Source organism: Bos taurus, chromosome 8 (genome assembly GCF_002263795.3).
Source record: "Bos taurus isolate L1 Dominette 01449 registration number 42190680 breed Hereford chromosome 8, ARS-UCD2.0, whole genome shotgun sequence".
NCBI classification, from domain to species: Eukaryota; Metazoa; Chordata; class Mammalia; order Artiodactyla; family Bovidae; genus Bos; species Bos taurus.
Window position 1 is genome coordinate 29,422,005 of NC_037335.1, and position 25,156 is coordinate 29,447,160.

Genomic DNA, 25,156 nt, shown 5'->3' on the forward strand with positions numbered 1-25,156 from the left:
AAACTTCTGTTGTTGATAATCACAGAATATGGGAGTGTTAAAAAGTTTAGTTCTTTGGGGCTGGGTCATTCATTTTATGCATGCGTTTACAAATGCACATCCTTTCACACCCACAGAGGTTTCTGTCTTGACAATTCACTGGTATCCAGGACTGGGCTTGTAGGCTTATGTACAAATTATGCAGCAAGAGGTCACTCTAGGACTGTGTTACGACCCACCATTTCCTAAATCTACATTTCTAAAATATCTAGAGAATGAGGGAGTTAGGAAAGTTTAGCAAAATATCTTCTCTTCCCCCCAAACCCAAGCAATTACTAGCGACTCCTTTTGTAAGTTATAAACCTAACATGGGTAAGGTGAAGACAGTGTAGTGTAAAAGAGGAAAAAAGACTTGGGGGAGGTATTAAGTAATACTTTGAACTTGTGTCAAATATAGGACCCTCAGAAAAACCAGAGTATCAAATCCTCAAAATTAACCATATTAACAGACCATAATTTCACTTACCAGGTCACTATTCTAGATTTTTTTAAGGTACACCTTGAATAACAGCTATTAAATGATTGCAGAAATCACAATCCAGTTCTCCATGTTTTTTTTTTTTTCCCCAAGTTTGATGCCCTTCCCACTCACCTCAGAGAAAAGTTGTTCATTTATTCTAGTTTTAGTATTGACTCTATCAAACCACACACCATAATGAGCACAGCTTCTTATGGGGCTTTTGTGACAGAGTATGGACAAAGAAAGACAAGAAAATTGAGAAATTCACCTCTGATCTCTTCATTTTTGCTTTTTCTTTCTGATCCTGGATTGTAGTCCCAGTATCTGCCAGCAGAGGTCTCTGTGGTCATTGCTAGAAAAATGCATCTTTACCAAAACCTGTTCTCAGAATTGCACCTCTATTGCCTGTAATATAAAAAAAAATCTGGTCCAGATTTTTATTGAGTGGCTACTATAGGCCAGGTGCACAGTATAAGCATCTGGGAAATAGGTGTGAGCAAGGAAGAACTGGACCCTGACATGAAAATTCAATCATGACACTTTAAAATTAAAACAGATGCCCACTTGCCATTAAAATGCTCTTGCCTCAGAAAAATGGCTCTTGGGATTATAATCTTTATGGAAAATAAGTTACCTACTTGCAATTTCAGACAAATGTATTCAATTCTCAAGAATTTAAAAAAAAAATCCTACTCAAAAATATTAATAACTTGATTTCACTGCTTTTTAATAGTTCAACGTATAAACATAAAAATATTGATCAGACTTGCTACTGAACTAATGCTGACCACATGGGAACACAGAAATAGAACTAGATAGATATTGCTTCACCCGCAAACTTCCTTTTTTCATTGGCCACATCTTGCAGTATGTAGAATCTTAGTTCTCCAACCAGGGGTCAAACCTATGCCCCCTGCTTTGGGAGCACAGCATTTAACCACTGTATCACCAGGGAAGTTTCTACATATACCACCCCCCCCCCCTCCTGCCACCAGTTCCTCATTGTAACCAAGGACACTGCTTTTGAAGATAATTTATGATTTTGAATAATTTTCAAGTTTATTTCAGAACCTCAGAATTTATAACTTTACTTGAGACTTTTAAAATAGACTCCTACTTCTACTAGATACCTATTTTCAGGTACCTATGCTGAAGATGTTTCTAATTCAGCTTGTAATGATTGGAGTCAGTGGAATATAATGCAAAATATGTCCACTGAGAGTTAATCCCCAAATAACTTTGATTTGATCCAACATATGTTAAGTTGTTTTCTCTAGAGTGGGTAGAGGGAAAAGCAGGTAGAAGTTACTAAGCACTTATCTTTATAGGTTTTGAAGGATATAGTTGTCTCTAACCTCATTTGTAAGTAGTTACTTTGTGGAACAAGAAGAACTATTTTTTTCCAGTAGGAAACAATGTTATGAATAATGATCTGTCTTCCCAGGGCTAGCAGGAACCTAGCTGCCTGTATAGAATAAATCACAGGCATTTACACTATAGCTTTCTGCTCTACTTCATTGCTCTTCATTTAATCATCACAACAACCTTTAAGTTAGGTACCATCATAATCCAGAATTTACAGGTGAGGAGACTGAGGCAAGGAGATAGGAAGTGACTTTTCCAAGCTCATATAGCTCATCAGAGAAGGAGCTAAGATTTTGGTACAGAAGTTATGACTCTCAAATCCGTGGTTTTCCTCACTGCATTAAAGGACTTCTTGCCCACTCTTAATGAGTGTGCTCAACTGGCCTAAGGGGAAAGAAGCAACAGACTCAGCTCCATATTTTTCTCCAATCTTTGGCCATCAAAGCAACAAGAAAGGAAGAATACTTACTCCTCAAGGAGCTTAAATGTAAATTACAGGTCTCAATATGAGTGTGTACTCCATGGCTAATGAACTGGGGATAATGGGATAGATAATATACGGTAAACCACTGGACTCAGAGCCAAAGAACAGGTTTGGGCTTTGACTTTGCCACTGACCTAGGTCAAGTGTTTAGTTATCTTAGTTATCTCATCTGTAAATTAGGGGCAGTATTACAATTTATTTAGAGGAACAAATGAGGTAAAACACGTGGGAGCATCTATTTAAAGTCCTTGACAAACATGACCTGCGGTGGTGATTACTACTGTTGTGCATTCATGTGGGGGACAATGATTGACTGAATAGTATTCCAGAGGCCTTTGGTAGCCAGCTAAAGCCCATAAGTTAGAAATGGACTCTGAGATGTTCACAAAGTGAACAATCCATATTCTTGTTAATAATCTGAATGCAGTGAACTTTGTGTTCTGGTTTGGTTTAGGATTAATAGGTTAATAGTCTGTATATTTCAAGGGGTGAAAACATTCTGCAATGAAGCTAAAGGGACTGGTGGATGCAATCAGGAGCAGAAAGGAGGCTCTTTATAGAATAAGGAGGACTCATGTTCAGTGAGAATTGTCCCGGAGTCTTGATTGCTCATACGTTTTTGCTATGGCAGCATTTCTGTAGTGCATCAGTCCTAAAGGGTCAATAGACTTTCCATTAGAAATGGTGTTGGGAAATCTTGATGTGATCAAGTTATTATGACTCACTAATGCATCACATTGCCAAAGTCACAAAGATGCGTGTGTGCATTGGGAATCTTCAAGAGAGGGATATAATATGCAACATATCTCAATATGATTTGATTATAAAACCAAGACCACCCTGCTCCAGAATAGCTCATGGCACAAGCTTTTCATGCAATACGTTTAGGAGACATTTGTAAATAGAAGTTACTATAAAATGTTGAAATCCATGGGAATTTGCATCAAAATTTAGATTTGGTTAAGTGCCTAAATTTCAGGCACTGTGCTAGGTGCTTTCACATATGTTTTCCGTTTTAATCTGCAAAGCAGTTCTCTGAGGGTGATAAGGAAATCAGGTTCAAAGCATTTAAGTAATTGGCCAGCAGCCACTAAGTGAATAAATGGCAGAGCCCACAGTGCACCATGACCTCCTGACCTCAGTGTGAGTGCTCATCTTCTCGGCCCATGCCTTAGCATGCCGTTCTCATATCCAGTGTGAATCTCAAGATGGTCTGCCTCCCACCCAAACTCTGTCACATAGGACCACATCATTCATCAAAAACACCTTTGTAGACCACAGAATGTAGCTGACGTCTGACCAAGGCAGTCTCTTAACATGCATTCAGTGTTGACCTCTTTCTTGCACCCACTGCAGAAAAGGTGAGCTTCAAAACGAAAGCTGACCCCTGCTGAAGTTCTTCATAATTCAGTGGCTGCTTCCCCAGCTGCTCCATGATTCCAAGCACCTTGACCCTTCTCCTCCCTAGCAGGCGAACTTAGAAATGCTTTAACAACTTTTATGAAACACGTTATAGGGAAAGAGGTTGAAACTCTTGGTTAGGTAAAGCTTTCACGTTACTTGCAAGCCAGAAGTTAAAGTATTTGTCTCTAGATTAGATCTAAGAAACCACAGAGGAAGGAAAGGGAAATAGGCCTTATTAAGTACCCACTGTGTACAGGTGCTTTATACGTATTAACAAATTTTAATTTGACATGAATGTAATTTCCCTCATTTTACAGATGATGAAAATTGTGGTCCAGAGAGACTGAGTAACTGACCATAATCACACACTAATAAGTGGTTATGAGATGTGTCTGACTCCAAAGCACTTGTTTGGGGTACTCACTATGCTGCTTCCTGACTAAGCACCGTTTCCCCATTATCATGAGAGAAAGATAGAAAGGCAAACACAGGTGTTCATAGCATTTTTATGGAGCTTAATAGCATCCTCTTTGAATTGATAAGTCTTGGATTGAATACTTAGAAAATATTTTTTAACATTTTGATTTTCTTAAGTCATATGCTACTTGATTATAAGTGAAGATCTAGTTATAAGAATAATTTAATCACCATTTTAGCTACTATAAAATCTTTCACTGAGAAGCTCAGAGTACTTAATGAGTGTTCATTAAGGTTCATTCAACCTCTTTGAAGTACAGACTTATTATTATTGTACTTGGGGAAGTGAGGAAACTGAGGCAGAGAGCAGCCAAGTACCTTTTTTACATTTGCTTGTTAACCTGGATTAATGTCCCAAATCCCAAAATAAAGTTTGATTCCAAATGATTCTTTTGGTTCATTGTTCCTTCATATAAATGAACCAAGTAGACACAAAATGGTTAGATAGCATCACCGACTCAATAGACATGAATCTGAGCAAACTCTGGAAGATGGTGAAGGACAGGAGAGCCTGGCATGCTGCAGTCATTGGGGTTGCAAAGAGTCAGACACGACTTAGTGACTGAGCAACAACAGCCACAAAATAGAATATCAGAAAGTGTATATTTTTGACTCTGCTTCAACACTCTTGACTATTTGGTCCAGACAATTCTTTGTCGTGGGGCTTGGGTGGAGGGTGAGTTGGGCGTCCTGTACATTGAAGGGTATTTAGCAACACCCCTGGACGACACCTACTAAACACCAGTATCCCCTTCCTCCCATTGTGAAAAATAAAGCTGTTTCTAGATACTGTCAAATGTTGAGAAGCATGAATGTGCCTTAGAAAATAAGACATCATGCTTTATGATAGAATGGTCGTTTACCAATGCCATCTTTCTCTCAAGCTAATACAATCCAATATGACCTAAAGAATCCAGAATAAGTCAGGGCTAGAAAAAAACATGTGAAAACATCTGGCCTAGAGATTTTCTTTTCAAATTGTGTGAAATATGTGAATAGGCTGGGAAGAAAAAACGTTTCAGTGGTCAATTTAGCTTTTCAAATAGTAGGTTAAACGAAGTTCATTATTTCCTTGAGCAAATATTTATTGAGCACTTACTATGTCCCAGTCACCCTACAAGGCACTTGGTGATACCTCAATGAACTGCAGACCTTTAGTACCTAAGTGAATTAAATAGTATGTTATATGTACTTTGGAAATGAGAGTTAATCAGATTAAAGTGGATCACACATGCTGGACTTTGGAGGTGGATCGCTAAATTGGGTAATTAAACAGTTTGTCTTGTCTTTGACTGAAAGAAGAACTGGAAGTCTCATCCCATTTAATTTCTTTTTCATGTGAGATGTTATATCTTTTTATTATATATGCTGGGTACTGTTGCCTTTATTTTTTAATTTTTATTTTAATTAGAGGATAATTACAGTATTGTGATGGTTTCAGCCCTACATCATGAAAGACATAGGATGGAGGAATAGAAATTAAATAGTCTGGGCATACCCCGCAGACTATGTCTTTCATTCATGACAGTTGTTGAGAACCAAAACTTGGCTTATAGATTAAATAGACTTTTCCATTGTGATGAGTCTGTGAAATCACTTCAGGAAGGTTTCCCGCCTGGGGATGACTTTCCCCGTGACGGACATTTGGAAATGTCTGGAAACAGTTTGATTGTTGTAACTGGAATGGAATGGCATGGCTGCCTCTAATGGATCTAGTGAGTAGAAGCCAGGGATGTTACTAAACTTTTTTTTTTTTTTTTCGCCTGCACCCCATAGCATGTGGAATCTTAATTCCCTGACCAGAGATAGAACCTGTACCCCTGCATCAGAAGGCAGAATCTTGACCACTAGATCAGTGAGGAAGTCCCCACTGGGAGACATCCTACGGTGCACAGGACAGCCTCCCACCACAAAGAAACCTGGTCCCAAATGTCAGTAGTTCCCAGGCCAAGAAATCCTGACCTCAGGGCTTGAGGAGTTTTTGCATCCTGCTGACTCACAATGATTGCCATGTGGGTTTCACAGAAAGTGTGTCTGTAAACTTCAGAAGAGGGGGGTCATTAAAATGTGAAGATGTGAACCGACCCCCATCTGCTTGACACCTCCCAATCCAGAGCTTTCCACAGTTCTCTAATGGGCTTCTGCATCTGGTTATCTGCATGATAGCAAACATCTATCTGTATGGCTTCTTGTAGGGAGAATTCCCAGGCGACTGACTACATCTCTAACTTTTCTTTCAAGTGTTTGTGTTGAGTTTAAGCAACTGTAGGCTCAGTGTAGAAAGGCCTTCTTAAATACAATACTGTAGAAAACAAAAAAACACTTTCAAAGCATGTGTCACACATATCCTCTGGGTATGCAAGTGCCTCATGATTTAAATATTTTTCTGAAAAATATATAGCCTGGCTTAAATTTCATAGCTTTCAAATAGGCATTTATTGTTTGTAGGGAATAGTTATAAGAAAGTAAAATAGAACATTGTGTAATTATAACCTTAACCTCTAAGCATCATGCAGCATTCCAATGATGTATCAGGGTGATGTGTGCAGGTTCCCAAACACCAAAACCCTTAATGCTTTGAAACTGAATGTCACTCTGCATGATCCCCTTATAGATCTAGATCAGCAATCAAATCACACTTCATTTTAGGCCTCAAGGTCATCTGGACCTGCAGAGTGACACTGATGAATTTTTGCTGGTCGTGGTTAGCATTAGCAATACATAGATTCTTAGAAGATTGAACCTTGAAACTCATTTGAACCTTACACAGACTTAGTTGAAATCCATCTCTGTGTATTTATTTCACTGGTTCCCACTGCTCCCTTTTCCTTCCTGTTTTATCTTTCTGTTTTCTCTTCCAATCATTCTTGTTGATTTTGTTCCCCTTTCTTATCTGGCTGGATCCTTGAGGAATTCTTTGCAACATGTTATTTCTATTGGCATTTATAACATCCGTGTTGCTTGTTATCTTGTGATTCTTTAAGCATTGCCATTTCTTTCTTTCTTGATCTGTCTCCTGTCAGATTTGAAATCGATTTCATCAAGGCCCATGAGGTTCCCAATATTATTTAATATAAGTATCCTATTTTCATGTCAAAATTTTGTGAAGCCCAGCATGCCAATAACAATAAATGTCACGTCTATTGATTGAATAAACATATATGAATACAAATTCTTGAAGCTCTAGAATAAGTCCATGCTTCCACACTACCATTGTCTCACTGGCTGCTGGTCGGTAGAGTAGAACACAGTGCTGTTGAGTTTGTTTTGCTAGTGAACTTAATATATAGGATGTGGCTGTGACACATGATTGGTGCAAGGACATAAAGGGTTGATTAGAGGACAAACTTATTACTCTCTGTTAGGAATAATCTCCAGGAATGTGTGGCGTGTTCTTTGAAATTTGTGAACTCCACGGTCTACTCGGTAGCACCCAGAATTTCTAGCTCTGCAAAGAAAAACACTGTAAGAAGTAAATTTAAAAGTCTAGAGGAAAGACCTGAATCTAAGTGGAAGTTTGGGAATACAGTAAGGCAAACTCTGAGGGTTTTATGAATGGAGAGTGAAAGGAAAATGAATAAAACCAAAAAAAATGGAAGCGACTTAAATGATCATAGTGAAGACCATTCATGTCTTTTATGTTGCTGCCAGTTACAGCGGGTAAAAAAATGTAAGGAAATCTTTGAAGAGAACTGTTCAGGTGAACCATTTCAAGTTTTCTCACCTCAAAAAGGGAAATATTTCAGGATAAAGATAAAATTGTAGCCCACTGCTTGAGCTCAGATCACAAGAGTCATGGAGAACTTTAGTTGGGAAGAAGAATGGTAGAGAAGGAACAAAACATTTGGTTTCAGATTTATGCTAAGGACTCTATCTCTGCTGTCTGTTAGCTTTGTCATAGCATTTTGCCTTCAAGCTAGTTATTTAACCTCTCTAAGCTCAGTGTTGGAGAAGGCAATGGCAACCCACTCCAGTACTCTTACCTGGAAAATCCCATGGACGGAGGAGCCTGGTAGGCTGCAGTCCATGGGGTCACTAAGAGTCAGGCACAACTAAGCGACTTCACTTTCACTTTTCACTTTCATGCATTGGAGAAGGAAATGGCAACCCACTCCAGTATTCTTGCCTGGAGAATCCCAGGGACGGAGGAGCCTAGTGGGCTGCCGTCTGTGGGGTCGCACAGAGTCGAACACGACTGAAGCGACTTAGCAGCAGCAGCAGCAGCAAGCTCAATGTTCTTTTCTGAAGAAAAGGAAAAAGACAAAAAAATACCTCTTTGTATTATGAGGATTAAAGAAGTCAGTTTCTATCAAATTTCGGACTCACTAGACATAGTGTGGAAAAAAAGACCATTCTGTCTTCATCAGGTTTATTCAGTTGTATCGCTGCAATCAAGCTATATGTTAGTATAGTCCTTGCACATACACAGAGGAGGGATGGGTAAACCTGTAAAATACATGCACATTCTAATTCCTAAACATTCCTCAAAGACGTCTTGTTATTAAACTGAACCTGAGTTTAGAGAAGATCTGTGCCTGGAAATGATCTTGTTGTACCATTGAAGGAGGTCAAAATATAGGAGAGAAGTTTCATATCAATGTCCTTTCCAAAAATGAACGTCTCCTTGAACTTAACCACCTGCTCCTTTCCCTTCCAAACACTCTCAAATTTGAGTCCCTTCCTTTATCATGGATAACTGCACACCTTGGATAGACTTTTAATCTTATTTCTACATTCATAAAATAGAATTCTAATACATGCTCTGTCTACCTCACAGCAGCACTGAGAGTAACGAATGAGATAATGCTAGTAGATGTTCTTTGTGAACTAAAAGGTACCAAACATATGCAAGGAGTTTGCAGCACTGGTGTAGGTTGATGAACCACTTTTTTCTCCCAGTTTGGACCAGTGGTTGCTTTATACCCAGCAGAGGAGCCCCACAGGCTTCCACTTTGCATTTCTCATGATTTTCTTTTTTCTTTTCTTACATGCCTAGTTTGGAACTGAATTGGTCTTATATTGAGTGGTCGCGGACTGAATATGAGGTCTGTGAGAATATGGGCATGCTACCCTTGGAGATTACCAGAAGGGGATATTCCATGGATTCAGCCTTTGTGACTGTACAGGTAACAACTCTAAACTATCATCTTTCAAGCTAAAGCCTAGGTTGCTGGTTGGTGCCTTTGACTATTTCCTTAAAGAAACTCAGAGTAACTGAGGAAACTTCAAATTGCAGGAGTGTTGCTCTGTTCCAGAAAGTCTAAGTACAAAACCTCTTTGTCCCTCCATCATTTATCAAGATACATTAGCTCCTACATATTCTATTTCTAACCCATCTTTAGTTTTAAAATCTGGTCTTTAACTCTTGAAGTTTGATTTCATAAGATCTACCCAACTTAGTGAACTTGGGCCAAACTCTGCTTTGGAAAGGAAAGTTGTCTGCAAACTTCAGTCCCTGTATGGCTTTCTCTTAGCATGCACCAAGATCACCTATGGTCTCAGTGGATGAGAAAAATCAGGGATTACACCTATCTTAAGCATCACCCAAGTCATGCAAAATTAAGAGGCTATGTAGCAATAGAGGCAGCCTGAAATATAAGAAATTTTCAATAATTAATTTTGGACTAGTCACCTGCTATTTCTTTCCACTGACATGGAACATGGAGCACAACCATGGCTTCTAGAATGGAAAGGTTTTTAAGAAGTCTCTAGAAAAACTGCACATTGGGAGAATGAGAGCATGAAAAGCCTGTACATACTAATGCTGGTAAAGACTTCCTCCTCAATCTAAAGGGGGAAAAAAAAGCAGTGATATTAGGTTCTGGGGGGAAATGCCATCTCAGTGAAGTCTCAGTTACAGTAAGTTCAAATCAGCTTCAGAACCTTGTGCACGTAGATTATACTATATACCAGACTCAGCATTTATCTTTCCAGTGGGCATAGGTTCTGTTTTCCTGACCTATGGGTGCTTTATGATTGTTAAAGGATCAGATAACTTGATGTCCCCTATAACTTCCCAGTACATTGGTTATGGAAAAAGAAAGACTGCGTGGTGGTTTCCTAATACTCTGGGCCTCCAGAGAAAGCACCATATGCTCTAGGCTGGAGTTTTGGGCCACAGAACTGTTCACCTTGCCAGGCAGGAAGAAAAGACCTGGTGTGACAGGGAATCTTTTGTCTGCTGAAGCTGAGCACGCACAGTAAAGCTGCCAGCTGTGTCTGCAGGCCTTTCTCAAACAGCCTGAGTCTTTCAGGGACCACTCTGCCCACAGCACAGCCTGCCACTTTAGACCAGAGCTGATTGGCTGCTTAAGAAAGTGCTTCTACCCTCTGTTGTTGCCTTGGTTTGAATCACCAACCTGCACCTGACTGGCTGCTGCAACCACTTCACCTTAGCCCATTTCTTTTCCCACGTAGGATTCTGTGAACTCAGTGGTGGTAAATACTAGGTAATTGCACGTGCAAGAACCACACGGGGAAGTGTAACTCCCAGCATATGGTGGGTACAGGTGTACAATGGGCTGCCTTTCCACAGGGAAAGGTTGTTCGGGAGGAGCCTTGGCATCATAGAGAAAGGGCAAATAGGGGCTTAGGAGGCAGTGCTCTTCTTTTTTTTTTTTTTATTGGAGTATAATTGTTTTACAATGTTGCATTAGTTTCTGCTGTATAACAAAGTGAATAAACTCTATGTATACATATATCCCCTCCCTCATAAGCCTTCCTCCCTCCCACCTGCAGCCCACTCATCTAGGTCATAGCAGCAGCAAGTTGAGCATTGTATGCTATATAGCAGCTGTCTGTTTCACACGTGGTAGCTATCTATTTTACACACGTTAGTGTATATATGTCCATGTATCACTATATCTAGCTGGTTTACAGTGGTAGTGTATATATGTCAAAGCTACTCTCCCAGTTCGTCCCACCCTCTCCTCCCCGCACTGTGTCCACATGTTGGGTCTCTACATGTGCATCTTTATTCACCCGGCAGTACTCTTCTTGAGCAAAGCATTTCCACTGCAGACCACTGGCAGATGTTAGGGGCTTTGGTAGAAATGGAGATCACATCTGAGACCAAAGAAATAGCAATTTGTGCATTTTGAATTGTGCCCTTCGTCCCTTGTAAGAAAGTGAAGGAATGAGTAACCCACTTTCCCAAACATCTCATTCAATGACCTCTTTTTCAAACCAGCTGAAGCCTCTTTTTCGAACTCTTTTCAACCATGTTTCAAACTAAATATGTGTTCTTCACATGTATTTAGGCTCCTTGGGGGAAGTTAAGGGCACGATGTCAGAGTCCTTAAATCGTCTCTGTCCTTCAGCCCCAGGAAAGGGGAACAGGGGAGCAGCCAGTAGTCTCTTTAGATTAGAGCAATTTTTTTTTAACAACTTACTTGAAGGAACTCCTAAAGCCCTGAGTTCAGGGTTTGGTGGCCTCTGTGTGGCTGTTCCCCAGGTCCGTCATCCCCACAGAGCGCTCATTCCTGTCTGTGAAGGGGAATGGCTTCCTCCAGACAGGAGAATGGACCGGACTTGTTTTCATTCATTTGGTCCGAAGGCTGCGCTCTGAGCTTGCGGGATCCCTCCAACTGATTGACAGAGCAGCCTTCTATTTGTCAGGAGAGCCCACTTTTTCTTCTCTCCTCTGTCCCCTTCCTTTCCTCCAAGGCGTGATTTTAGGACCATGTTGGGGTAGAGGGAAGGCTATGGAATAAAATGGTATCTGTAGCAAAGAGAAAAATATTGTTTAAAATTCACATTACTTTCTCCAACAACTGAATTATTTATAAAGGAGAAGCCAAAAAATAAAAAGTTTTATGTGTCCTTCCATTGATATTAGTCTAGGGAAAAAGGTAACTTTAAGGAAGATGGATCCAAAATGATGTATTATAATAAAAGATAGTTTATGTTAGGAACAGATTTAAGAACATGAGTTAGTCTAGTATGAGATTAGACTCAGCATTTCTCTATCACAGCATATTTTTGTTAAAAGAATGTCTTCTCTTTTTTCCCTCTTGAGGTCAACCAAGTGTCAGCTACAGTTGGAAAGGATTTCACCATGACTCCATCTAAGCTGGTGCAGTTTGACCCAGGTACGCTGTGTGTCTACAGTTTGTTTCATGTTTTTGTAAGACAGTCTAGAGACTGTGGAAAAGACAGACTATTATGCAACTTCAGCCAACTAGAACTCCTCAAGGAACAGTATTACCTCGCTTCCAGAGAGATCAGTTTGGCTTTGAGGTTTTGTGCTTTGTATTTTATTTTATTACTAGTGGATATTTATTTTAAATGAGATGAAAGATCATAACAAATAAAATGTTTAAAATATTAAAGCAAACATCCAAAAATCCAGAAGAAAGGCCATTTAAAAACATGATTTAAAGGTCTGACACAAAGCCGAAATAATGTAATTGCCTCATATTTTGATGGAAAATTTCAGAATGTTATAGTCATGTGGATTCCTAAAGGGCATTTCTAAATTATCTGCCTTGGAATAGCTTGATACGAGCAGCTTTCAGGGAAAACTATTATTTAATTAGATAGCACCTATTTTGCTTTAGGCCTTTGGAAGAATTTTGCTTGGTGCAAAGTGAGTATAAAAGCATGGAGCCTACTCTTGTAGATGTTCTATGCTGTGCTGTGTTTTGTTGCTCAGTCATGTCTGACTGTTTGTGATCCCGTGGACTGTAACCCGCCAGGCTCCTCTGTCCATGGAGATTGTCCAGGCAAGAATTCTGGAGTGGGTAGCCATTCCCCTCTTCAGGGGATCTTCCTAACCCAAGGATTAAACCCATGTCTCCTGCATTGCAGGTGGATTCTTTACCATCTGAGCCTCCTCAGGGAAGCCTGAGAATACTGGAGTGGGTAGCAGGGGAACTTCCCTACCCAGAAATTGAACTGGGGTCTCCTGCATAGCAGATGGATTCTTTACCAGCTGAGCTACCAGGGAAGCCCCCACAGATGTTCTAACCTTTGGGAAATACAGACATGAGAACAACTCATTGATAGACTGCATTGAGACCCCAAGGATGAGCCACTGTTCTGGCTGAGGAAAATCCTGGAAGACTTCTTAGAGGAGATAGCAGCAGAAGAAGGGGATTTAGCCCAAAAGACATACTTTTGGCAACTGTGCCTGGCGGGAGCACCAAGGTAGAAGCCATGCCCCCTTTCCCTGGCTGCTAAAGATGGGGGCTGGTAGCTCTCCCTCACTGTACTGCATGGTTCTCTCTCTTACCGTCTGTGTGGGATAGACCTCGATCACCTGCCCGGGGGTGAATGGAAAGGCTGTGAGAGGCAGCCAGGGCTTGAACCTTTGCGCTCTTCTGCAGAGGATGTGTTCTGTACTCTGAGAGTCGGCCACCTGATCAAAACTTTTGCCATTGTCTGCCACTGACCCATGACGTTTTGGCAAAGGCAAAACAAAATTGCCTGAATACCACCGCCACTCCAAAACTGATAACTTACTATTAAACATAGAAAAGAATGCCTTTCTGCAGTTCAGGCTTCCCTGGTGGCTCAGTCAGTAAAGAATCTGCCTGCAGTGTGGAAGAACCGGGTTTAATTCTGATGTTGGAAAGATTCCCTGGAGAAGGGTTATGGCCGCCCCCTCCAGTATTCTTGCCTGGAGAATTCCACTGACAGAGGAGCCTGGCGGGCTACAATCCATGGGATCACAAAGAGTCGGACATGGCTGCAAGTTGTATGATGTTAGGTGACTATATTTGCTTGCTGGGGCTGTCTTAACAAAGTATCACAAACCTGGTAGCTTAAAAACAGGAATTTGTTTTCTTACAGTTCTGGAGGCTAGAAATTCAAGATCATGATGTGGGCAGGGTTGATTCCTTCTGAGGGCTGAGAGGGAGTCTGCTCTATCCTCATTTCCATGATCTGATGCTCTGCTGGAATCCCTGGGCTTTCTTGGCTTCTGCTGTATCACCCGATCTCTGCCTTTGTCTCAATCGGGTGTTCTTGTGTGTGTCTGTGTCCAGATTCCCACTTTTCATAACAACACTAGTCATAATAGATTAGGAGTCCACTCCACTCTAGTATGACTACATGTGAATTGCATCTGTAATGCCTTTATTTCCAAATAAGTTTAGGACTCCAATGTAGCAATTTCTGAGTGACACAACCTATTAAAAAAGAGCCTCACATTTCACATGCAGCAATCTCTGATGCTGGAAAGGATTGAGGGCAGGAGAAAAAGGTGTCAGAGGATGAGATGGCTGGTTGGCATCACTGATACAATGGACATGAACTTGGGCAAACTCTGGGAGAAGGTGGGGGACAGGGAGGCCTGGCATGCTGCAGTCCATGAGGTCGCAAAGGGTCAGACACGACTGGGCGACTGAACAACAACAACCCCAATATTGCTATTGACCTCCTTCCTATGATGCTTAAGTTTCTGATTTGCCTCAGTGTGTTCCTCAGCCTGACCACCCTTGGTGAGAAGAACTATTCCTATTACGTATTGAAGTTTACCCTTGAGTTGCCACAGGCACTGGTTCTGATAAACCTCAAGGCGAAAGGACGTGATACATTTGCATTGTGACTTGTATGTACTCAGATTAAGGCAGGTTCGGTCTTTCCACTTTTTGAGAGGCAAGAGTCTTTGTTGTTTGTCATCTTTATTACTCGAGGTCTGTTTGTGACAAGATCAGGAGTGATTTGGGCTTTGGGTGGATTTTGAGCAGTCCCCTTGCAGGTTCCTCCGGGTAAGAGAAATACCCATTTTTCTGGAAGAGTTTGCATGCTGTTTTGAGTAGATACTAAAGACCTCTGGAGGCTCTAAATAGTTAGAAGTTTAGAGATTATTTAAACATTTGAAGAAAATAAGTAAATACAGTTTATAAATGAAACAGCACTTGGCTGCTCATTGTTTTGGAGCTCATTAGCCAGAAACTTTCATAAACTGATATCTTCCTTTAGAAAATGTTACATTTCCCCCTGTCCACTGATCCTGCAAATACTTACTTACTCCCATGTTGTTAATCCTTACCTCTTTCAGATCTGATGTCTTCATCCCCATTCCCACCCCTTTTACCCAAAGTAATCTGTTCATTTCTTTAAAAGCAGCAGTTTCTATGATTGGGGAAGAAACAGAGATTGAGAAATCAGAGTGAATATTTTAAGGGTGGCGAGCTCTTGGAGGAAGCTGAAGAGAAAATGAGGGACTTTTTAAAGCCCTAGTGATCTATACTCACCTTGCGGTTTTGCGCCATATCGAAAACAAACCCTGACTACTTGGCATCCTGTGATTGCGTCTAATCTTGAGTCAAAGTGCAAATATTCTTAAGAAAATGATTGTTTTCCTTTAAAATAGGTGTTCTTGAAGGCTTTGCTGCATTCTTAATTGAGACTTCACTGTGCCTAAGAGTCAAAATGTTTTCCAAAGGAACAGCTCTCTCATGTGGCATTTGCAAAAAAAAAACATTGAGAAAATGTCTTTCAATAGTGAAATCTGTTTTACAGGAAAATATCCAGGAATTAACTCACTCTGTAAAGTGGGCTCTGTCTGCATAACCTGACACTTCTCTTTCCTCTTCAGCACCTTTTGTTTATGGGAACAGGGGGCCAGTTCAAGCCTTCTGAAATTGTTTATAATCACTGTGCTTTCACAAATACTTTGCACCTTGAAGGTGGGAGAGGAAGGAAAAAGAAAGACTAAGAAAATTCTTATTTCTAACCTCATTAACCAAAAAAAAGTAGTTCCTATGTGCACACCTGGTAGACATAGAAACAGAGTTGAAATGCAGGCAAACAAATCAAAAGCACTTCAATGAAACTTTGAATAGCTTTTCTCTAATTATATGCTTCTACTCCATAAAGGTTTAAAAAAAAAACTTTAAGGGGTTTTCTTTAAAGGTGGGAGGATGGGGCTACTATAATTTTAAAAAAAATTCTTAAAATAAGAGGGCAAATGGTTGAGACTTGGAAAAAAACTTTTTTGTATTGGATTTTTATTTGACCACTGCTTAACTTTATGGGCTTTGAGAGTCAAAACAGCTCTCTAATTATTAAAAGTCCTAGTATTCATATGCTTTCTTCATCGTCAAGTCTTTTCTCTTCATGCCAGTTTATTACAACAGCGACCTATGTGGACTCCCAACTTCTAGCTTCTTTGCTCGCCTGCCTGGGCCCCTAAATCTTCCCACGTAACACTTTTCAGTTTCAGTTTTCTAAGACACCCATTTTCAAGAGCCTTCCTTGTTGCCTGTGGTTTAAAGTCTGAATCTGACCACCTCGGGTCCAGGGCTGTCTGCAGTCTGGCTACAAGATGTCAGTGCTGCCTTTTCACCTCTCTTCCCTGGCAAGACTCCTCTACTCCAGCCAGCTATTCTGCTCAGCCCTCCTGATTAAGGCCTCTGCTTTGCTCTCTGACTTTGCTCATGTTGTTTTCCCATTCCACCCTCCTGGTCTTTCCAACTCTGGAGCCCACATACGTGTAGTATTTATTGTCTGTTCTGTATCTGTTGGCAGATGAAAACAATGAGAAAAGAATTCAGATTTTTAGATGAGAATGCTAGAAAAAACATGTTTAACTATTTATGTAGATGAGTTCATGGGTGTGCCAATGCAGGAGATGCTGGTTTGATCCTTGGGTCAGGAAGATCCCCTGGAGGAGGGCATGACAATCCACTCCAGTATTCTTGCCTGGAGAATCCCATGGACAGAGGAGCCTGGCAGGCTACAGTCCAGGGGTTCGCAAAGAGTCGGACACAACTGAAAGACATAGCACATAGAAATACAAGCACTTGAATAGCTGATGAGTAAATGATCCAGAATAAAGTTTCAAAACTTAGCTCTTGAATCTTACACCATAAGTTTATTTTTCCCCCTTAAAATTGAGCCATCTTTTTCCACTAAACAATACTTTCTTTTCTTCCTGCCAACTCTTTTTCTTCTAAATAAATCCTTGGGGTGGATGTCCGGCTATTCATGTCATGGAAAATGGTCAAGATTCGACAATCTCTGAAGTTTCTTCCAACATTAATTATGTGTTTCCGGGGTTGCTTTGCATCCCATCTGAGTGGTGACAGGATGGCTGGAGATACATTTGTAACATCAAAACTGTTTTGTATTAAGTTCGCAAAGTTACTGTGATCCAAGCTTGACTGTAACTCCATGAACAGAGGCAGACAGAAAGAGAGAGAGAAAAAAATTTGGCTCCATCTATTTCTAGAACCCCTCAGCCTATAAATTCTCCACAGGAGGATATCAAACTCTGGAGTATTACATCATCAGAAAAAGCGTTTGTGGGCTACAAGTATCTCAGGAAGTAGGGCAGCCGATGGAAGCAGCTGTCGTTAGAAATCAATCATTTCAAGGGTTCCATGAATAGCGTGGAGTACCATCCAATAATCACTTCTGACTGCATCAACATCTTAAGATTTTTCAAACTATTAAGATTTTAAGATTGCAGTACTTGTTTATTCTTAAGATGAGAAGGGGCAGGTCAGGAAAAAATTCTCAAAGAAAAAAAAAGTCTTGGGGTCTCAACAGCTCACCATTTTTTGTTCATCCCTTCCCTAATGCAGCTTGCTTTTTTTTGTTACAGTGTTTGCATTTAAACGGAATCATCATTGTCCAGGAACTAATGTGGTCTTTTAATATTATTTGGGAGAACAGCACGACTTCAGCAAGTTGGTTGCTGTACAATGGCTCACTCAGGCTACTGCAGTCTGGCTGCAGACATGTTAATTAATATATTTCGCTGACACCTAGTTGATTGAAATAGCAATTAAAGAGTAATTAAAATGTTTACTTCTTGTAGGAATGTCAACTAAGATGTGGAATATAGCAATTACCTATGACGGATTAGAGGAAGATGATGAGGTCTTTGAAGTAATTCTGAACTCCCCCGTGAATGCGGTTCTTGGCACAAAGACAAAAACTGCAGTGAAAATTTTGGACTCAAAAGGAGGTATTCTTTTGATCCTCATCTTGAAATCACGAGGAGTCTTGGCACTGTAGCTGCTTACTTTCAACAGCCAGCGTGCTGGATAACGCTTTCAAATCAAAATGCTTCATTTCTTGTCAAGAAAGCAACCTCAGTCATGATGTAGGCCCTTTATTCTGCTTTCTGCTTCATGTGGCTTTCCTCCTGCTAAGAACGATCGTTTGAGAAAAGCAACAAGTCAGTGCCTCATTGTTTTTTTTCCCCTACCCGTTTGTTGTTCTCACCAAGGGGGAAACAATGTTGGTGAGAATCTATCGACAATTATTTCCCTGCCCCGAGTTTGTAGGGCTGTAATTACCTTCCTCTGTGGAAGAGAGCTCTTAATGCCTAAAATCTGAGCCCTCGCTGTAGTGTGACCACGAAAATTCTGAGGGAGGAAGGAATGGGAGGAAAATAGATGTGAAAGGTGCAGCTGGCGTGGGGATTCAGGAGCAGCTGGAGAATATTAATGAATAACCTTGGGTTGCAGAGCCAAACAGGTCCTGGATGGTATATGCGAAAGAACAACCTGTGAACTAAATAAAGATCAGCCAAAGTCCTTGGTATGCTGACTTTTTCCTGCCAAATACCCTCTACTTATTCGTCTTTTTAGCATTTGACAAGTGTCCAGTTACAATGCTTAGTCTTACACTCCAGTTTTTACACCGGTCATGCCCTATGGGCCATATATTTTTCTTTGCTTAGTTATCTCCACTTCTCTTTCTCATTCTATAATAAATATAGACACTTTCCTCTTTCCTTTACCATACTCATATTTCCACATCTCTTCACACCACCTTGCCTCACCAAAGTCTTTTTTTTTTTTCCAGTAGACTTTTCTGGTCACAGTAAGTACATACATAGATGAAGTACACACTTGACAGATGAAGTATAAGGTATCCAAACGTGCTTCTGGGTTTAGACTTTTTTCATACTAACTGGCAATATTTTTAATCAAAGGAGAGCCATTAAGATTGACTGAGTCTTTGCTCTAACAGTTGAAGTCTCATCTGAATAACTGTTATCTGATTTCACTAACATCTTCCAACAATTCCAGTTTCTACCTATGGAGACTGGGGAGAGGGTGAACAAGTAAAAGTGTTTGTGGAATGATACTTGATCAGGGAATAAACCCAATGACACGGAGGAGTTCTGTTGATATGAAATGAAGGCAGTCTATTTCCCAAGTAGATGGGATGATTATAAAGTCACCACAGTGATTTTCATCTGTGGCTTATGAATGAATTTCATGACTCATAATCACGCTGTAGATGTGCAGAAGGGCATAGCTTTCCTGTATGGAAACTGATGAAGAGAAAAGGGGTTTCTGGCAAATGGCAGCAAGACAACATCTGGTGGGAAAATCATCCATCTGAATTTAATGACAAGCTTCGTCGATGTGATCACTTATCTGTTTGTGTAAAATGGACTGACCTGCCGTTTTGTGTGCCACCAGGGCAGTGCCATCCTTCAAATGCCTTCAATTCAAACATGCCCAGTGCATGGGAGAAGGGCATTTGGCACCTGCTCTCCCCAGGGGCTTCCTCACCCACCACTTCTGATTCCTTTCATCTGGAAAGAAGACCCCTTCCAACTTCCAAGCAGCTAGCGGTCACCAGGGGTGACGCCCTGCGGGACTTTGGTTCTGAAGATCTTTCTCCAGTGAAGCTTAGGACCCGAGGGGATGGCAAAACAGTAAGGATGGGGACCTCCTGGGTTTTGATGTGTGGAGTGCATATGAAAGGGATCAAAGGATCTTAGTAAGTAATCTGGAATGCTGAGGAAGCTGTTTTGCTTCTTACAGTGAATGGGGGCCATAGACATTCTCATGGTTCCTTGGACCATCGTGAAGTGGCTTTTACATACAAACATCAGCATAGTTCATTAATTGTACTGGCTGAAGTGATAGATATTCTGACTCATCGCTATGATTTCTGCTTTGGTTCCTTTTGTGATCAAGACAGATAGGGAATGACTCGTGGTCCTGAAAAAGAATGAGATTATTTGGGTGTAGAAACCATGGCTTTGAATTTACTAGCATAGCATTCTCACCAGGCATACACTCATGAGTAAGTGTGTGTGTGTGTGTGTGTGTGTGTGTGTGTGGTGTTTCTTGGACCTCTGTGCACTATAGATGTACCAAAAAAACAAGGATGTCTTTTCTAACTGGGACGAAGAATAGATGAGTCAACACTGATAAGTTGTGATTAGTCCAGTGACTTTTTAAAAATTCCCATTATTTGGGCTTGGAAACTCTTTTAAAAATATGTTTAGAAATTTTTAGTTACTAAAAAATCTTATTGGAAGGGTTTTGCCCTATTATGAATTATTATTCAAGCCAATTTTGTTCCTGTTTATTTCCTCTGTTGATTTCAGGTTCCTCCATCCTCTGTTTATAAAAATAGAACAGACATCATCTATAACGTAAGCGTATATACTGTGTAAGCAATGCATGTGATCAGTCCCTCAGTCATGTCCAATTCTTTGCAACCCCCAGGCCTGCCAGGCTCCTCTGTCTGAGTCTGAGAGGATTGCTAAATTTTTTGTATTTTATGGATGCAAAATATCTAGTGAAACTACCTTTCATAACTATTATATTTATATATTTTCCTTACAATCCTGTTTGAATTTTGTTTAGAGGCTTGGGTGGTCAGGAAAACATCCTTTTATCTCTTTATCTTGATCCAGTGTTTGGATTGCCTGTTTTTACAACAAATGTTTTTGTTTTCTGTCTTGTTGTTTGTTTTGTCTTCACTGTTGTTTGCTGATTTCCTCAAGTATCATGGGGTGATTTCCCTGAAACTGGAAGATGACGGCTCCCCAGCTCGCAGAAGGAAGGCCAATGTATCCTTTATTAGTGAGCCCCAAAAGACAACCAAAGTGGCAGAACCGCCTCAAGCCGATAAGGAGGAATCCACAACCGGCTCACACTTCCCCAGACAGGTATGAAAATCTCTTCACTTCCTACTCTCCTTACAATAAGCTGTTTCCTGAGCTGAAAAACAGCCTTCAAGTTTGGGGATAGTTTTCTCAGTTAAAACACTATTCAGCAAATGATGACCTAAAAGAGGTAACAGTGTGATCGGTTTACAGGGTGTCAGATCTAAATTACCTTTCCTTCCCATAGGACCCGTTGCCCTCATTCCCAAAGAACTGCACACCGGAATTAAAGGGACTCTTCCACTTTGAAGAAAGCCTCCAAAAACTGTACAAGTGCGATGGAATTGCCTGGAGATCCTGGAGCCCCCACACCAAGGTGGGACACAGGCCGAGCAGCCACATCCCTTTACTTGTAGCAAGTCCCATCATAAGCCAGGAGAGGGAGAGGAGGCGCCCTGTCCACTGCTGTTTCCTCTGCCTACTGTGTTATGCTTTGAGGGGGGAAGAGGAAAAGATGGCCAGTTGATGCTTTAAAAATCACAAAACACAGTAGTTAAGCACTACAATTTAAAAAGAGGCTTACTTATTTTATTCAATTATTATAATGTTAAAAGGTGTAAAACTAAAACATGGCTGACTTTACCGTGTCCCATAAGAAGCCATTGTGTTTCTCAAAGTGGAGAATGGGGATTAGGGCTGACCTCCTTTCTAGTGACAAAATTATTTTCGTTAGAGGACTCACAGGATTCTCTATGTTGAGAATAGACTCTAGGTTGTAAAGACCATTATGATGTGAGCATGGACAACTATTTTTCAGGAGGTGGAAGATAAATCCTGCCCAGCTGGGTGGCACCATCATTCAGGCTACTGCCACTCCTTGATCACAGAGCAGAAAGGCACGTGGACTACAGCTGCCCAAGCTTGCAGGGAACAGTAAGAAGCCCCATTTCTCATTTGGCTGATGCTTCTTTGTTAATGTTTCTGTTTTCCTCATGGAACTCTAGTGTTTCTTCATTCATTCAAGTGTTGAGTGTCTAACATCTACCTGGCTTTGTTTTAGGAGCTTGGAGGGAGTTCTGTAGTTCAGAACAGATTTGGGCTGACCTTAATGATGTTTCATAGCTCTTTTATGATAAACTGTGTCTATGTCACAGTTTTATTTTTTAGCCTCTCCATCTCAAACTTTTGAAGAAAGTCAGGAGATTGTCTCAGTCAGCAGCATGGCAGAGTCTATCATTTATTAATTAAATAGGAATCCCAGCCCACTGATTTGGAAATATATAACAATGAAAGATCTCATAGCACCAAGCCTATAACAATATAAGAGGCACTGATGGTTATGAAGCCAGACAGGTTGGACAAAGTGCAATTAGATAACAGAACACTCAATGAAAGATAACTTGTGGTCAAATATTGACAAAATTTATCCATTTACTCTGCAACATCGTCAGTCTCTGTGATTTTAGCCATTCTAGTGGGTGTAAGTGGATGTTTTATTATGGTTTTAATAGATACTAATGCTACTCCAAAATTGCTGATTTATCCCTCTCCCTTTGATGCTTTGATAACCATGAGTTTGTTTTCTGTGTCTGTGACTCTATTTCTGTTTTATAAATAAGTTCATTTGTATTATTTTTTAAATTCCATATATAAGTGTCTTTCCTTGGCTTACTTCACTCAGTATGATAATCTCTAGGTCCATCCATGTTGTGACAATTGGCATTATTTCATTCCTCTGTATGGCTGAGTAATATTCTATTGTGTGTATGTTTTCTTTATTGAAGAGACTATCTTTTCTCCATTGTATATTGTTGTCTCATTTGTCATAGATTTAATTGACCATAAGTGTGTGGGTTTATTTCTGGGTATTCTATCCTGTTGCATTGATCTATGTATCTGTTTTTGTGCCAGTACCATACTCTTGATTTCTGTAGCTTTATATTATAGTCTGAAGTTAGGGTGTATCATTCCTCAAACTCCAGTCTTCTTTCTCAGGATTGTTTTGGGTACTTGGAGTTTTTGTGTCTCCATACATATTTAATTTTTTTTGGTTCCAGTTCTATGAAAGATGCCACTGGTAATTTGATAGAGGTTGCACTGAATCTGTAGATTGCCTTGGGTAGTATGGTCATTTTAACAATATTGATTCTTCCGACCTAAGAACACAGTATATCTTTCTACCTGTTTGTCATCTTCAGTTTCTTTCAACACCTTATAGTTTTCTAAGTACAGGTCTTTTGCTTCATTAGGTATCCCTAGGTATTTCATTCTTTCTGATGCACTAGTAAATGAGATTATTGCCTCAAATTCTCTTTCTGATATTTTGTTGTTAGTGTACAGAAATATAACAGATTTGGGCAATTAGATGGATCAATAAAATAAAAAATATATCAGGAGACTAATGCAGGGTTAGCAAAATGATGACATCAATAAGATTACCTTAAATTGCCATGGTTTCATAACAAATGTTTTTTGACACCAAAAATCTGGAAGATCATAATCACAGAATAATGATATTAAGAAATACATACATAGGTATTTTGTTCTGCAGTAAACTATTATAAAATCTAGTATAAGAGTGATGGAAATTTTCTATCTCCCCTATTAATTTAGGGGGATTGGCGACCATATTTAGCAAATCAAACATTATGTAATAAGCAGTTTCAGAATTAATTTTTTCATATCTTTGTGAAATTAATTTTGTAAACTGGTTTCAGGGAATTGCTTTAGACTATTGTACTGAGACCTTTTTTAAGATGTACAACTGAAAAAATTTTCAGAACAAGAGAAAGTTTTTAGGGGGCAACTGGAGATTTTCCATCATATTTTAGAAAGTGACTCATTATCTATCAGTAATATAAACTATTTTGAAGTGTATGTTATGTATGTACCATATTGCTCCAGAAATTAAGGTATCTATCAAATACCACTTCTGATGGTATTCCAAGGTGTATAAGAGGTAAAGAAAAAATATTTGCTATGAGATTTTTAAAATATCATAAAAATGCTTCAAATTTTCTAATTTTAAGTGAAGAATAGGTATAAATATTTGACCTGATGACTTTTGTATGATGCTTCAATATGCATTTTATTTCAAAAGGACAAGAAAAATGATTATCCTAAGAACAGTTAAAAATAGAGGCATTTCAGAAAATATCTAGCAGTAGGTTAAAAACAAACTAAAAGATTTGGATCAGTCACTTTAAAAGGAACATTTTTGAATGGCAAGCCTACCTCCTTAGTATAATTTTCCTCTGAACCCCAAGACCTCCTCTATCATTCAACATGTTTTCATTCATTCTATGGGCCTCTGCTTCCCTTCACCCATTACTTTTCAGGTTCATTTGATCCTCTTCTTCTCTAACCTCTTTGCCCTGAACAATGAATATTCCCCTGGGAATTATCAATTCTTTCTATGATATAAAATTAATAGTTGCAACATGTTATAACTTGGCTGTTTACTTTCTCATGAATACTGTTTAGGAGATGGTTTTAGAGTCTATAATTAGAATTAATACATATCTAGTGTGTTTTTTAGATCTCAGGGACCATTTTTCAATTCTGATTTATATTTCCTCAGGCTCTCTTGCTACCTGATGGTCCTTTACAGATGGTCATTCACAGCATGCATGTTTCAAGAAGCACAGCAAATTTTACTTTATCCTTTGCCCCTAATCAGATTGCTAACTCAACTCAATCTTTATCTCCTTTCTCCTTTACTCCCCATTGGTGTTTTATTATTTTTTTAGCCCAGAGGAACCAGACTCCGAGATTAGGTATTTCTTGAATTTGCATATCATAATCTCATCTGCTCACTTCCTTAGGCAGTCACTGTACATTTGGTAATTCTATTATTATAGATCATTATCTCTGAAACCATTTTGGTTTCCCACAGGAGTGTCTGGAACCCCTGCTGACCTGTCCTTAAAGAGTTGGTCTAAAATATATCTATATTTAATCAAAAAGTTCTAATGAAGTAGATGTTTACTTCTAAAACTGGAAAAATTCAGGGTTATGTTTTTAATTCTACACTTTGAATGTCTTCAGATTTCAAAGATGTCAAAAGATTTTTATTTGTATGTTTCTCTATATTTTACTTTTATATCTCTAT

The 25,156-nt window shown here is 39.7% G+C and overlaps 1 protein-coding gene across 3 annotated transcripts in view; it reads left to right on the plus strand.

Moving 5' to 3' along the window:
* FREM1 (FRAS1 related extracellular matrix 1) overlaps positions 1–25,156 on the plus strand; it is a 180,655-nt gene that overhangs the window by 147,060 nt on the left and 8,439 nt on the right. For all 3 annotated transcript variants that reach the window (XM_005209921.5, NM_001192995.2, XM_059888998.1), the window contains 8 exons: positions 9,226–9,355; positions 12,247–12,319; positions 18,001–18,150; positions 19,622–19,860; positions 20,542–20,589; positions 20,944–21,108; positions 21,293–21,421; positions 21,863–21,978. In XM_005209921.5, the coding sequence (XP_005209978.1) occupies positions 9,226–9,355; positions 12,247–12,319; positions 18,001–18,150; positions 19,622–19,860; positions 20,542–20,589; positions 20,944–21,108; positions 21,293–21,421; positions 21,863–21,978 (1,050 nt within the window). The remainder of the gene's footprint in view (positions 1–9,225; positions 9,356–12,246; positions 12,320–18,000; positions 18,151–19,621; positions 19,861–20,541; positions 20,590–20,943; positions 21,109–21,292; positions 21,422–21,862; positions 21,979–25,156) is intronic.